The 12002-nt window shown below is 46.6% G+C and overlaps 1 protein-coding gene across 4 annotated transcripts in view; it reads left to right on the top strand.

The window, feature by feature from the left end:
* Window positions 1-10432, top strand: part of SLC25A26 (solute carrier family 25 member 26) — a 91742-nt gene extending 81310 nt beyond the window's left edge. For 2 of the 4 annotated variants that reach the window (XM_062585426.1, XM_062585425.1), the window contains 4 exons: window positions 3187-3251; window positions 4743-4816; window positions 5113-5247; window positions 10121-10432. In XM_062585426.1, the coding sequence (XP_062441410.1) occupies window positions 3187-3251; window positions 4743-4816; window positions 5113-5247; window positions 10121-10217 (371 nt within the window). In that variant the 3' untranslated portion in view covers window positions 10218-10432. The remainder of the gene's footprint in view (window positions 1-3186; window positions 3252-4742; window positions 4817-5112; window positions 5248-10120) is intronic. The other 2 variants (XM_062585429.1, XM_062585428.1) reach the window with 1 other exon arrangement.
* The last annotated feature ends 1570 nt before the right edge of the window (window positions 10433-12002 follow it).

Below are 12002 nucleotides of genomic sequence, written 5' to 3'. Positions count from 1 at the left end.
CTTTATGCCAACCCACAGAGACCAAGTCACCCCTGGGTCCTTCTAGGACAAGGGAAAGAAGGAGCCTTCTCCAAGAGTGAGTCAGTCCATCCATCTGGGCACAGACTGTGCTCCAAAGGGTGTCTTTTTCTTTTTGTCAACTTTTCAGAGAAGCCAGAGTGGTTAGGGATGTATGTTTGGATGCGATAAATCTTTCCCCCTCCCCCGACCCCAGTTACCTGGATATCTGATTTTCTTAGATGCAGAGCTGAGCAGACTCCAGCCCTGTGTGGCAACTCTTGGAGGAGATGGTGATGGCAGGATTGGACTAGATAAGTGACAGAGCTTTTAAAGAAGATCTATTGTGCTTTCCTGTGTATTGGACTATCCAATGTACACCCTCTTATTTTGAATGATTAGACTTTGCTTCATTAGTTTGTATCTGTTTTATTAGTCTGATGATTGGGAACAGTCATATTGTAATAAGTTCCTTTACCTGGTTAAAGTAGGTGGGACTCAACAGTACCTCACAAGCTGTAGCTTGTTCTTGGATGTATGTGCAATAAAGTTGAGGAGGTCTGTCTAAAATCGGTCATTTAGGGTTTAGGACAGAGCAAATTGGTACAGATTTACCAATCAATTTAGAAGGACAATAGCAACAATCAAGTGGTTCGTAAGCACAACAAGCAGCAGGACAGTGACTACACTAAATGCAAGTTTGTATATACTTGATGAAAACATAAGCTTAAAACTAGCATTGATTAAGAACTATGTTTTATTGAAGGCAATCAGTTTGAGAAAAATAATTGTTGCTGTTGTCTTTCTAAATTGATTGGTAAGTCTGTACCAAATACTTCCCTGTGACAGAAAAAAGAAACATTGAAATGTTAACAGAAGAGCTTGAAAGATCCAGATATTAGCTGGGAAAAAATGAAAACCTAATCAGCCTTGATTAAACCTTTCAGATAAGAATGTTTGGGAACACTGTATCAGAATAAATTGTACTTAGTCTAATCCTTCTATCAGCTGAGATTGAATCTTCTGCCAATAAGAAACTCCTGAATGCTTAAAAAATTTGCTTGGGTCTGATAAGGAAAATAAGTTAGTCTTACCAAAGTGTTACTGTCAGCTCTATAGCTGAGTGATGCATTGAGATCTTTGCTTGATACAGGCCATGTGGTTTGCTGTTTTAATTTTATCTTGTTCTGTGAGCAAAGGAAAGGCTTCTACATCCAAACTTGCAAATCTACTATTTTCCAATGAGATTATTTTTACTACTCTAAAAATACATCACTGACATGAGTACCAAAGTTTCTAATCAGATCATTCTCTCAAAGCCTTTGGGTCATTTAGTCAAAAACTGACCGAGTCTGAAAAGAACTTTGACCTTAAAGAGGTCCAAGAATGGGCTGGAATCAGGTTTTTGTGTTGGCTTCTAAAATACAACCTATATTTTGACTTTTTCATGAGGTCTCACTGCTAGAAAGTTCCTGGCAAAGTGAAACTGATGGGTCAACCTTCTGCGAGCAGAAGCTCTTGCTAAGGCACTCTCGCTAGCTCACTGGCTCGCCGCTTGGGGCTGTTGGTTAACTCCCCTTCCCTGCATTCTTGTTTGAGATCCAAGGAGCCGCATGTTTGCCTTCCTACATGTCCTAAATTGTCATGGAACGTTCTTTAATTAACCTTGAGAGTCAGATGGGTGCCAGCTGGCCCAGCCCCTTTTTGACAGAAGTTAAGATTTTAATTTTTTAAGGCTAAAGTGACTGAGGAGGGGAATACAGGTAAAAACACTAGCCAGTGGAGAAGATGGATTTTTTTTCATTACTTCACAGATTTTTTTTTTTAAGTGTCCTCCCATCCCAAGAGAAGAGAGATCAATTTTTGTTCATTCCATAAAACTTGGAACAGAAGATAGATTATTTTTAGCTTATTCCCTGGATACTGTGTAGGCTTCAGCCTTGGAGCCACTTCTTTCCACAGTCTAGCAGATAGAGGATTTATACAAGCTCCAGAGAAGAAAAGAAGGGAAGAAAAATAGAGATTGAAAACAAGTCTCTCGTCTTCCCTCCTTTTTTCCTCTGACTTCACTTACTGCTGTGCTGCTCCTGCATCTTAACTGCTTCCTTCATTTCACCTCTTCCTGAACATGAATTTAGTTGTTTAAAATATTGAGAACAGAAGAAGGAGAGAGGGATTAGAGTTAATTTTAAGATGGAGGAAATAAGGCAAAGGGGGTGTAAGAGCCCAGGAGAAAAAGCAACAAACCTGGTCCTTAAGTAGCCTGAGAAGCTGTGGCTGTAGCCACAGGGTTAAAATATGGAGAAATGTGCGAATTTATGGGTGAGACATGCACAGGGACAAGCCTAAGATTTCTGGCTTTCAGTAAAAAAGCCACAGCTGAGCTGGCTGCTCTCAGTGAAAGTAATGAGCTCAAAGGGTGATACTTGGGAGCAATTACAGACAATAAAAATGCCTGTGAGGAGAGGATGACACTTGCGGGAGCTCATGGCAGCAGACTTCTGACAACTTCAAGGAGTCTTGGGCAGTTCCAGATTGTTACTTTCAGAAATGAAGCTGATGTCCTTCCTTGGAGATGAGCTCCATGCCAGACACTGTCTTGTCTTCTTTTCTAGAAACAGAATCCTAGGTCTAATACTCAGAGTCCAGATCCTGTCTATGTATGTCTGTATATGTCTTGTAAGCAGGCTTGAAATGCACACTCTTCAGGAGCGTAGCATCTTTCCTCTCTTTTTATTCCATCTTTCCAGTATTTTAATCGTCAGACTTTAATTCTCAAGACAGAGCACAACACAATGAACTTATTTTTCTTTCTCTGCAAGTAAGTAAACAGGTTCTTTCTGTAGACATGCTTGTCTGTAGACATTGAAAGTGGATTCTATTACCCTAAAGCTGTAAGGTCTTTGTATGTTTATATATGTACAGAAACAAAAGAGCACAAATCTCAGCAGGGGCATTTGGATTTACAGTTTATAGTATAGAATAGTTCTTTCTGTAAGTCAGCACACAAGAATAAAATGCTCTGTGTACAGACATTTGACAAATGTACCTATTTTCTGAAGTGAGGAAACATGCTGTAGGCATTAATAATGAAGCAATGTTGACCATAGCCATGGGAATTAAAGGTAGTGTGGCATTTATATTCAACCAACAATATCTCATTTGTGTTTGGTATTTTAATTTGCTCAGGTGGATTTGCAGCTGCAGTCACCACACCTCTAGATGTAGCAAAGACGAGAATTATGTTGGCAAAGGTAAGTGGTGGAGGAGGCCAGCAGACAAGCAGGTGAATGGCTTGCGTAGTTTCAGAATTTCTTAATGGTCACAAAAGAATGAAATCCAGCACTTACAGTCTAATGACTTTTGCTCTGGTCCTCAAAGACAGGATTAGATGTAAACAGACACTATGCACACAAATAATGAAATTGTTGAGCTCCTTTCCTTGAATTGCTTTTCTTGTCCTTTCCCAGAGGAGCTGTCTGAGAATGACCTGCACTTGTGCTAGTCTTGAGACTTCTGGAGTCTTATGTGGTGTCTTCAGCAGAAAATCCTCGGAGGGTCAGATGCCCAAAGTTAAACATCCCATTGGGGATTTATTCCTTTGATGTTTTTGAAAATAGTTGAGATTGTGCATGTTTTTCCCAAGGAGGCCTTGGTACTCGCTTTTCTGTCCTAAAATTTCAGGCCACAGATATCATAGTGGCATAGTTCTGCCAACCAGGGCAGAAGGAAAATTGCTTGTAAGAGTATCCATTAGCATTCCTATCGTTGCCTTGCTGACCCAGACACTTTCAGCAGGTGAATATTCCTAAGGCTTTTTCCCTGTCCTGAAAAGAGCTGTTGTGGTCACAGAGGTCAGGCATCTTGAAGTTCAAGGTGCAGATTTTGCCCTATTGCTAGTGTCCTTCAGCAAAGGGATGTTTCTTGTTGATGACATACACCTCAGCTAAATCACACTCATCCATGCCCACCATGTCGATATTATGTTATGCATCTCTCATTGATCAGTGTTGTATCTGGTGCAACTTCTTTGCCTCTTAATAGTGTGTGAGATACTATTTTAACAACTGGGTTTCGTTTATGTCTGTTGCTCTCCTGAGTAACTGTGTCAGCATGGGTAAGGGAATGGTGGTGCTTTGAGATGTTCTGATACCCTTCAAACTGCATCTTTATGTTAGTCATCTCACACTAACTAGATCACACATGTAATCTAATAGTCTGTAGACCTGTTGTTTGGCCTGTTTTCCACTCAGGGTGATTTTTGCTTGCAATACACTGCTCATGTTTTTTTTAGCCATTATTTGTAATTTGTGGTTTTTTTTAGTAAATCTAAAGGCTGCTGTCCATCAAGTTTGGAAGTCAGCAAGCAGCAAAGTCACTTGTCGATGCTTTAAGGATGCATGTAAAAATGTAAACACTTTATTAATGTTTTACTCCTGTGTCAGCTGCTGGGCATAGAGCGGTCTAGTGCAGAAGGCATGGGAGCCCTGGCTCTGTAACTAATCAGATCTATGAGCTTGGGGTGATTACTTTATGATTCTGTGCCTTGATTTCCCTTTCTGCCCTTTGCCTCCTTCTTGGAGAGGACGACCTTTGCCTGGACCCGGGTAAGGAGACTGATTAGGACTTCAAGAAGTGCTGTAATGTAGCTCTAACCAGGAACAGGGAGCTCAGTAAATAAAGCTCGATAAATCTCCTTGGCAGCTGTTTTCCGAATGGAATGTTTCTCTGTTTTTATGGTGCAGGCTGGTTCCACCAATGCAAGCGGGAATGTTCTGACTGCTCTCAGTGGCATCTGGAGGACACAAGGCCTATCAGGGTAAGAATATTCTGAAGAGCACATCTCAGTTGCTTGCATCTCCGGTTGTGTCTGGGGCACAGGATGGGATGGTGTGCTTATATTTAAATGCTATCATACAGAAAAGATTTTGATTGCTGTGCACAGAGCGAGGAAGCAGCTCTCAAGTAGCTAAGAACAACTGTCTTGGGTTGGACTGAAGGTCCCTCTAGCTTAGTAGTGTACTTTCCTGGTATAATCTCTAAGATTAGCTCCAGACTTCACAGCTAGAGAAGGTAGATTTGTGTTTAATAACCCATAATGGTCTTTTTTCCAAGAACACATGCATTTGATCTGCATCCTTGGCATGCACAACATCCTGTGGCAGAGAGTACCACAGTTTTACCTGAAGATGTGTGCATCACCCGTTCTGAGACATCAGAGAAGGCCAGCATGGGAGCCACATGTCCATGGTAGACAACCTTTTCCTTCTTTCAGTAGTTTGATACTGACTTTGAAAACACTAGCAAAGTGTACTCTGTTCCTCTATATGCTCTGCTCTAAGACGCATGGTGGGAGCAAGAGATGCTGCATGGTGCTGGCAGTAGAGATGAGCTGAAGCCAAAGGGAGGAGGAACAAGGGAGCAGTGGCAGGATTTTGCAGGTTTGCATCCCCTCGCTGGAGTACTGTTTCTGCTGCAGCGTGAAGCTTAGTGAGGCTGTGCGCCTGGAGTGGTCCCAGCCTGGCATCTCCCAGCACTAAACCCAGCACCAGCGAGAGAAACACCTCCAGGTGCAGAGGCCAAGTGTACAGGAAGGATGAGCGCAGTGGGTCTGGCAGTGTGTGCACTCAGATTTGTCCTTCCAGTCAGGCTGGGGGCTTTGGGATGCTGGTCAGGGCTGGTAGCTCCAGTGGTGGTGGCTGAGCTTCGGTTCTAGATGAACTGTGCTCTTGCTGCCCTGCAAATGGTCTGCTCTGTGGCCTGGCAGAAGTGACTTCATGGGAGAGCACTTATGTTATGCATAACGTACTGTACCTTCCCTGTAGTCTCGCAGACGTGAGCGCACGTGAGCATATGCCCGCTTGGATTTCTCCAGTGAGGCGCTTGTTACAGAAACACAAATTTTTTAAAAACAGGCTTGAGCTCGAAGTGTCATTCTATGCAACCACAGAGCAGCTCTCCAGCTGCTTTCCTACTGTGGCTGAGGTGTGCAGATGCTGTTCTGGGCTTTCTTCTGACCAGTCGGAGAAGGCTGGGTTGATGTCCATGCAATCTCTTAGCTGCCTCCCTTTGCACATTCCTAAGGGTGAGAATTGCTCTTCTGAGCTTGGGGCGGTGTTGTGAAAAAAAGTCCTTTGCTAGCGTTTGTAGAACACTGAGTGTCTCACAGAAAAAGGTGTCACAGGCCTATAAATTATTATTGTTTTTTATGGACGCCTGATCCATTTATGTTACTGTGCCCTCTTTGACTGGGTGAGTCACAGTGGTTATGGCCACTCAGAATGCCAGTACAGAAGATACATCCTTAATAACTGCTGCCAACTTAGGCTCCTTCAGCCCATGAGTAAGGCTTGTGCATCTATCAGTAGGGCCTATACCCTTGACCTGGAGGAGAAATGAATTTTTTTGGGGGGAGCTTTAGTTGGGACTTCTTGTTGTAATTTCTCATAGGTTTTTAATCAGCCTGATGCGGCTGATGCTTTCAGGGTGCTATTTTAACATGTTTAAACTGATGCTTGATGTAGAATGTTCTTTTCAGCTTTGCAGGAGATAGTTTTCTGTTAATGTCTGAGCTCTGCTCACACAACTAATAAAAGTTCAATACTCATTCTACACATGTGGAAATTAATTCAAAACAAATTGCAGGAAGTTCCTGGACACTTATTCCAGGAAGCCATCCAGCTGCTGTGCCCCCACCGGGCTACTTTTATAGTTGTGTTGACTAAGGCTCTTTCTTCAAGACGATAAGGTGACCTACCTGCAGGCTGGTCCAGGTCCTACCCTGCTCCGTGGGCTCTATGGCATGTTTTGAGGTAGACTGGGAGAAGTGAGGCCGCTTCTGCTGAGGAGTTGAGTGTTGGACTTAAACGGGTATCCTGGTGTGGTCTCAGCTGCAGAAACCTTCCCCTTCCCCAAGCCAAAAGCAGAAAATAAAAATGTGTATTTGTGTTCTTTTTACAAGGGTGTTTCAGCAGTGCCCTTTTCTAAACAACCCCAAGTTAAACTCTGTCTAAAGATAGTACCCATGGACTAGGACCAAAGAGAACACAGTTCTGCTGAAATCAAAACAATAAGTGATCTGGAGAAAAAGTAACATGTAAAGTAGGCCAAGCTGCATCAGCTGCAGGGAAAAGGAAGAAAGTCTTGGGAAAAATAAACGCAGAGGCTGCCATGCCTGCTGCCAATTATAAATCTATTAATCAAAAACAATAAAAGTGTCGGGCTTTTTTGGCCAGTTGCAACATGAAATGATTTATGACTTCTCTAATAAATCTCATACTTGAAGAGGAAGAATTCTGGGGGCAGAAAGATGCATTGCTTATTGCCACCTTATTAAAACCAGAGCACAGGACTCAACTTCCTGTTTTACACCTAGTAAATCCTTGTGCTTCGCACCAAGAAATTTAGCGTCCCGTTCTGTCCAGAGAGGGACAAGCCTGCAGTGACAGAATAGGTATAAGATTAATGCGGCAGTTTGCCTGGCACTCCGGGTAAAGGGGCTATTCGCATTAATGCAGACTTGCATCTTTTCCGAACGCTCTTCATTCAAGGACGTGGTGGCATTCACAACTCAGTGGTGAGAAAGACAAGTGTTATTTTTACTGATAGGAAAAATCTGGTCAGATGACTTGTCCCAGCTTGTGCTTAGCTGGTGACAGAGCTGGCAGTTTGCACCAGGAGTCCCATTCCCTCGCCTCTGGTCCTCGGCCGAGCTTCCCGGTCCAGGCTGATTTAATGTGGCTGGCAGCAGGCGCTAACCGCGCTCTTCTCTGGAACCTGATCTTGCAGATGTGAGTCGTAAAAGCAACCCCTATGCTGAGGGCTTGCTGCTTGAAGGAATACAAGCTGCTCAGAGGAGTGAGGTGGTCTCATTGCAAAGCTGCTTTCAGGTAAAGGCGGTGGTTTTCCTCAGCATGGATACCTCTTTGGACTGGAGTGTAATACATAGGTCTTGTGGCCCAGCACAAAAAGCCTTTTCAAGCTCTGCCCATCTCTATGCTGTGTCCAGGCACTGCAGTGCCTTTTCCTGAAGGTGACTTTAGATAGCTGTCCTGGTTAGTCTCTGTTGAGTAAAAATTTGCCTTAAGTTGCTGAGTTGTGGCCCCAGAGCTTCCCTTTGACTCTGGAACTGTAGAGCTGGATACATTTTTGGGTCGGGAACCCTGCGGTGAAGTGCTGCACCCTGTGGGAAGGGGGACATCAGCCAGGTCGGAGAAGGCTTGTGCACCCCACTGCATTAACACACTTGGCAGCCAAGCGTCACTCTTGAATTTAAATGCGATTCCCAGGTCTGTGTCTGCTGCTAAGCCGTTCGTTGCGTGGCTGAAGAAAGCATGACGTATCTGTACCTGAAAGCCTGCGTTTATTCTTTGCCAGTCATTCCCGTGCTGTGCATTTATTACAGCTGTTGATCATGATGAGAAGGCGGCGTTGGAGCCGTCTAGCCTGTGGCGCTGGATCTGACTAGCAGCTCGCAGAGGCTGCTTAGGCAGAAGTGAAAACCAAGGCAGGTACCAGAGCAGCCCGCCCCAGGAGCAGCACGGTGTAGGTTTCTGACGGGGAGAGCAGAGAGCCATTTCTCTCGTCCTGCTTTTGAGGCAGTTGTGGCCTAGAGGGGTCAGTGTGCCGACACGCTGGAGTTTGCATCAGTCCTGCAGCAGATCTCAGCTCGCGCGTTCAGGCCAGCGCCTGAGCTGCTCGGCTCTCTTTCCCTGTGGAAACGTATAGGTGTGGGAAGTGCGGACTTGAGAGGCTGCATGGGCAGGCGAGGGGAGGGAATTGGGGGTCGCAGCGCCAGGATTCTTGGAAGTGATGGTTAGTAATAGATGTTGCCAGGGCTGCAGCTTCTAGGTAACTCGGTTATGGACCCCTGTTTATGTAATAGCCGTGCCTCAGATGGGCTGTTCTGTAAATGAACGTCTGCCGTTGCTCCTGTAATCAGGGCTGCCTAATTCGGCTGGAGAAGGATGGTGCGCGTGTTGAGAGCGACGCTGCACCGTTGGATTTGCCCTATCAGCGCTCTGTCCGTACATGCCTTGTACAAATTACTCTGTTTTAAAGCTGTCATTATCGTAATAGACCCAATTGCTGTCTAGTAAAGCCATAAAATGTTTCCATCTGCCTGTGCGCTCCAGGCTCCTTAGCAAAGCTCATTACGACAAAAACCAGAGTAGCTGCAGCCAGAGGTTTCCCAAGCTCGGCGTGAGTAGCAGTGCGGAGGCGGAGGGCAGAGCGCTCCTACGCGCCCCTGGGGACGCGTGCTTCTCCCGCGCGGCCCGAGCGCTCAGTGCGGTCTCGCTCTCCCGGGGAATTACCCGTAATCCCGCTCTGGAAAAGCTCCTCGCTGGGACCGTGATGAGTTAGGTTGCCACGGCTGGAAAGCCGAGGGCAGCGGTGTCCCCCTCGCAGCTCGGCCGGAGCGCGTCGCGCGAGGGCTCCCGCCGTGCGGGCGGTAGATCGGCGGGGGCATGCCTAATAGGTTCGAGCCTAACGTTTAATCCTTGCTTACAACTAAGGAAGCCTGTAATCCTCTGGTAGGCTACATCGGTCTATCCTGAAGCTAAGAAACCAGCTATGAGCTTAGATGTGTCAAGTAATTGGCTTTGCATTAGTTTCCTGAAAGCCTCCAAGGACTGTAGGCTCGGGCACCGCCAGATCGTCGTGGCTGAGCGTGCCGCCGGTTCTGCTGGCCCCGGCTTTGCGGCTGCACGGCGGTTGAAGGGAGCCACTGCAGCGAGCGGGGCTGTCGCTGCGGGGTGGGGGGCGCCCGGCTGAGACAGTGGGCCCGTGCCTCAGTTTACCTCTGGGCGGGGGTGGCCGGGGCACTAGACACTTCCTGTCTGTCCGCAGCCCTCGGCGGGGATTTGGCCGGACTTTTCTTTCTGTAAAGCAGCCTGGAGCTTCCTGCACCTTTGTTTCTGCACTGAGGAATACGGGAGAGGGGTTAAAAAAAACCCCTTGTGAGTACCCTGTCAGTAAGGCCCAGACAAGGTCCTTCAGAGAGCGGTGTGGTGGGATCTGAGGAGACAGCGAGAGAAATGCTCCTGGCCGCGTTTCCTGAAGCCCCTGCAGGCAGCGGTGCTGCGTCCGCTCCCCGCTGAAGCTGCCTTTCTTGTGCCGTCAGCTTGTTTGCAGGTGTCGTCCCGCGGATGACAGCGATCAGCCTCGGAGGCTTCATCTTCCTGGGCACGTACGAGAAGACTCGGCAACTGCTGCTCTAACCCAGGCCGAGGATTCCTGCGAGGGGTCACGGAAGAGCCGGCGAAGCCACTGGCCCGGAGAAGGGATCTGCCTGGGAGCGCAGACTTCCTGCTGCCGCCCCTGCGCTGCACTCCGGCAGCTGTGCGGCAGTCTGAGTGCCACTTTCGCTGTTAAAGAAAAATGTAAATCCTCAAATAATCCAATTTCCCAAACATGAAATTGTCCTGCATGGAAAGTGAGTGAAGTCATTGCGAGAGTCGTGCCAAAAAAGTAACGTTTGGGGGGTAAAGAGCTAATTATGGTGGCTGAAAAAGGCATTATTCACGCTCCTGCAGGGGAAATGTTTTGCAAACCTCCAGAACGTGGGCTGAGCGAGGAGCCTGGAATAAAGCAAGTTTTCATAATTCAGTGGCACCTGCCTCATAACGCAGGGAGGGTTTTACTGTTAGTGGCCGGGACTGATAGAGTTACAGCCTGTTGCCCTCCAACAGCACAGAAAATATTCCAGGTTAGGAGGGCTCTTGGTAAAAGAAAGACAGTAATCCATTTGTTTCTGATCTGAGCCATATTTGTGAAAGTTTATATTCCTGTTTATACCTACAGGTGCACAGCAAGCATTCCTGCGTGGTAACCAGGGCAGCTTTGTTAGACTCGCATTGCTCCAGGAAAAGCCCGAGCGTGCTTCATTTTACAGCTCCGCACGTCGCCCGTAGCAGTTATGCCTTTTTTTTTTTTTTTTTGGTCTTCCTCGCTCCAGAAGGAGCGGGAAATGACGAAGCCCAGGAGGGCGCCTGGGAGAGGAGGCAGGGCAGGGAGAGGGTGCCCGAGTTGCCCGGCTGAAGTGCCGATGGATGCTCCGGGCTCCGCTGCTGAGCGGTCCAGCTGCGCTCCCACCGAGGCGGCGCGTAGGGCTGCCGCAGGCCCGGGGCGAGGTGAGGGGCGCGAGCGAAGCCCCAGCCCGGGGAAGGCGCTGCCCCCCGCCGGCAGCAGACACACGGCCCCAGCGTAGGGGCTCCCTGTGGTGCAGTTATCGCTCTTCTTGAGGCCAAAACTTAGAAAATAATTGGCAAACTAATAAACCAGGAAGAACAAAGTAGAGGTAGGATGTTTTAATATATCTATTTATTTATTTATTAAGAAAAAAATTTTTGAAATGGAGACTTTTAACCAGGTGCTGGACTGGCTGGTTACTGCTGCTGGTTGCGATGGCACCGTGTGGCAGAGCTGCCCACCACTATTACTGTTGTCTCTGTTATGAAGTATATTTTTATTTTGTATAGAGAGAGAGAGAGTGAGTAGAAACAAATTTAGGGGCATTTGGGTGAAAAAGCCTTATAATTCAGTCTTAAAAGCTAAGTTATATTTTCTCCTAAAACCGTTTTAAACCAGATGAGAGAGTGAGTTAGTTAGTTATTACAGTTGGAGAGTTGTTAATTGCTAGATCTGAAAATAATTATGCTGCACTTCGTTGGGGGGGGGGGGGGGGGGCCAAGGTTGGGCTTTTCTTTTCTTTTTTTTTTGTTACCTAAACTTCGCAGTTTTTGTTATCACTTTGATTTCTAACTATGCTGCAAATTGTTTTCACCTTACAAACCTAATGAAGTCAAGTGTTGGCCTTGCAATAGATTTTTTTTTTTTTTTTTTTTTTAACTTTAATGTATCAAGGCCCACTGAACTGTGGCTGAAGCCTCCCTGGCCGCACTTGAGCCCGGGGCCACCGGCCTAGCAGAGCTATTTGCTGTTTGCCGTGTGACTAACTAGTTTTCAACAGCCCCCAAGTTCTCCCGTTGCCTTGCGTGGACCAA

Source organism: Rhea pennata, chromosome 12, assembly GCF_028389875.1.
Source record: "Rhea pennata isolate bPtePen1 chromosome 12, bPtePen1.pri, whole genome shotgun sequence".
NCBI classification, from domain to species: Eukaryota; Metazoa; Chordata; class Aves; order Rheiformes; family Rheidae; genus Rhea; species Rhea pennata.
The sequence above is the reverse complement of the archived record's forward strand: the minus strand, read 5'-3'. Positions and strand labels throughout refer to the sequence as shown.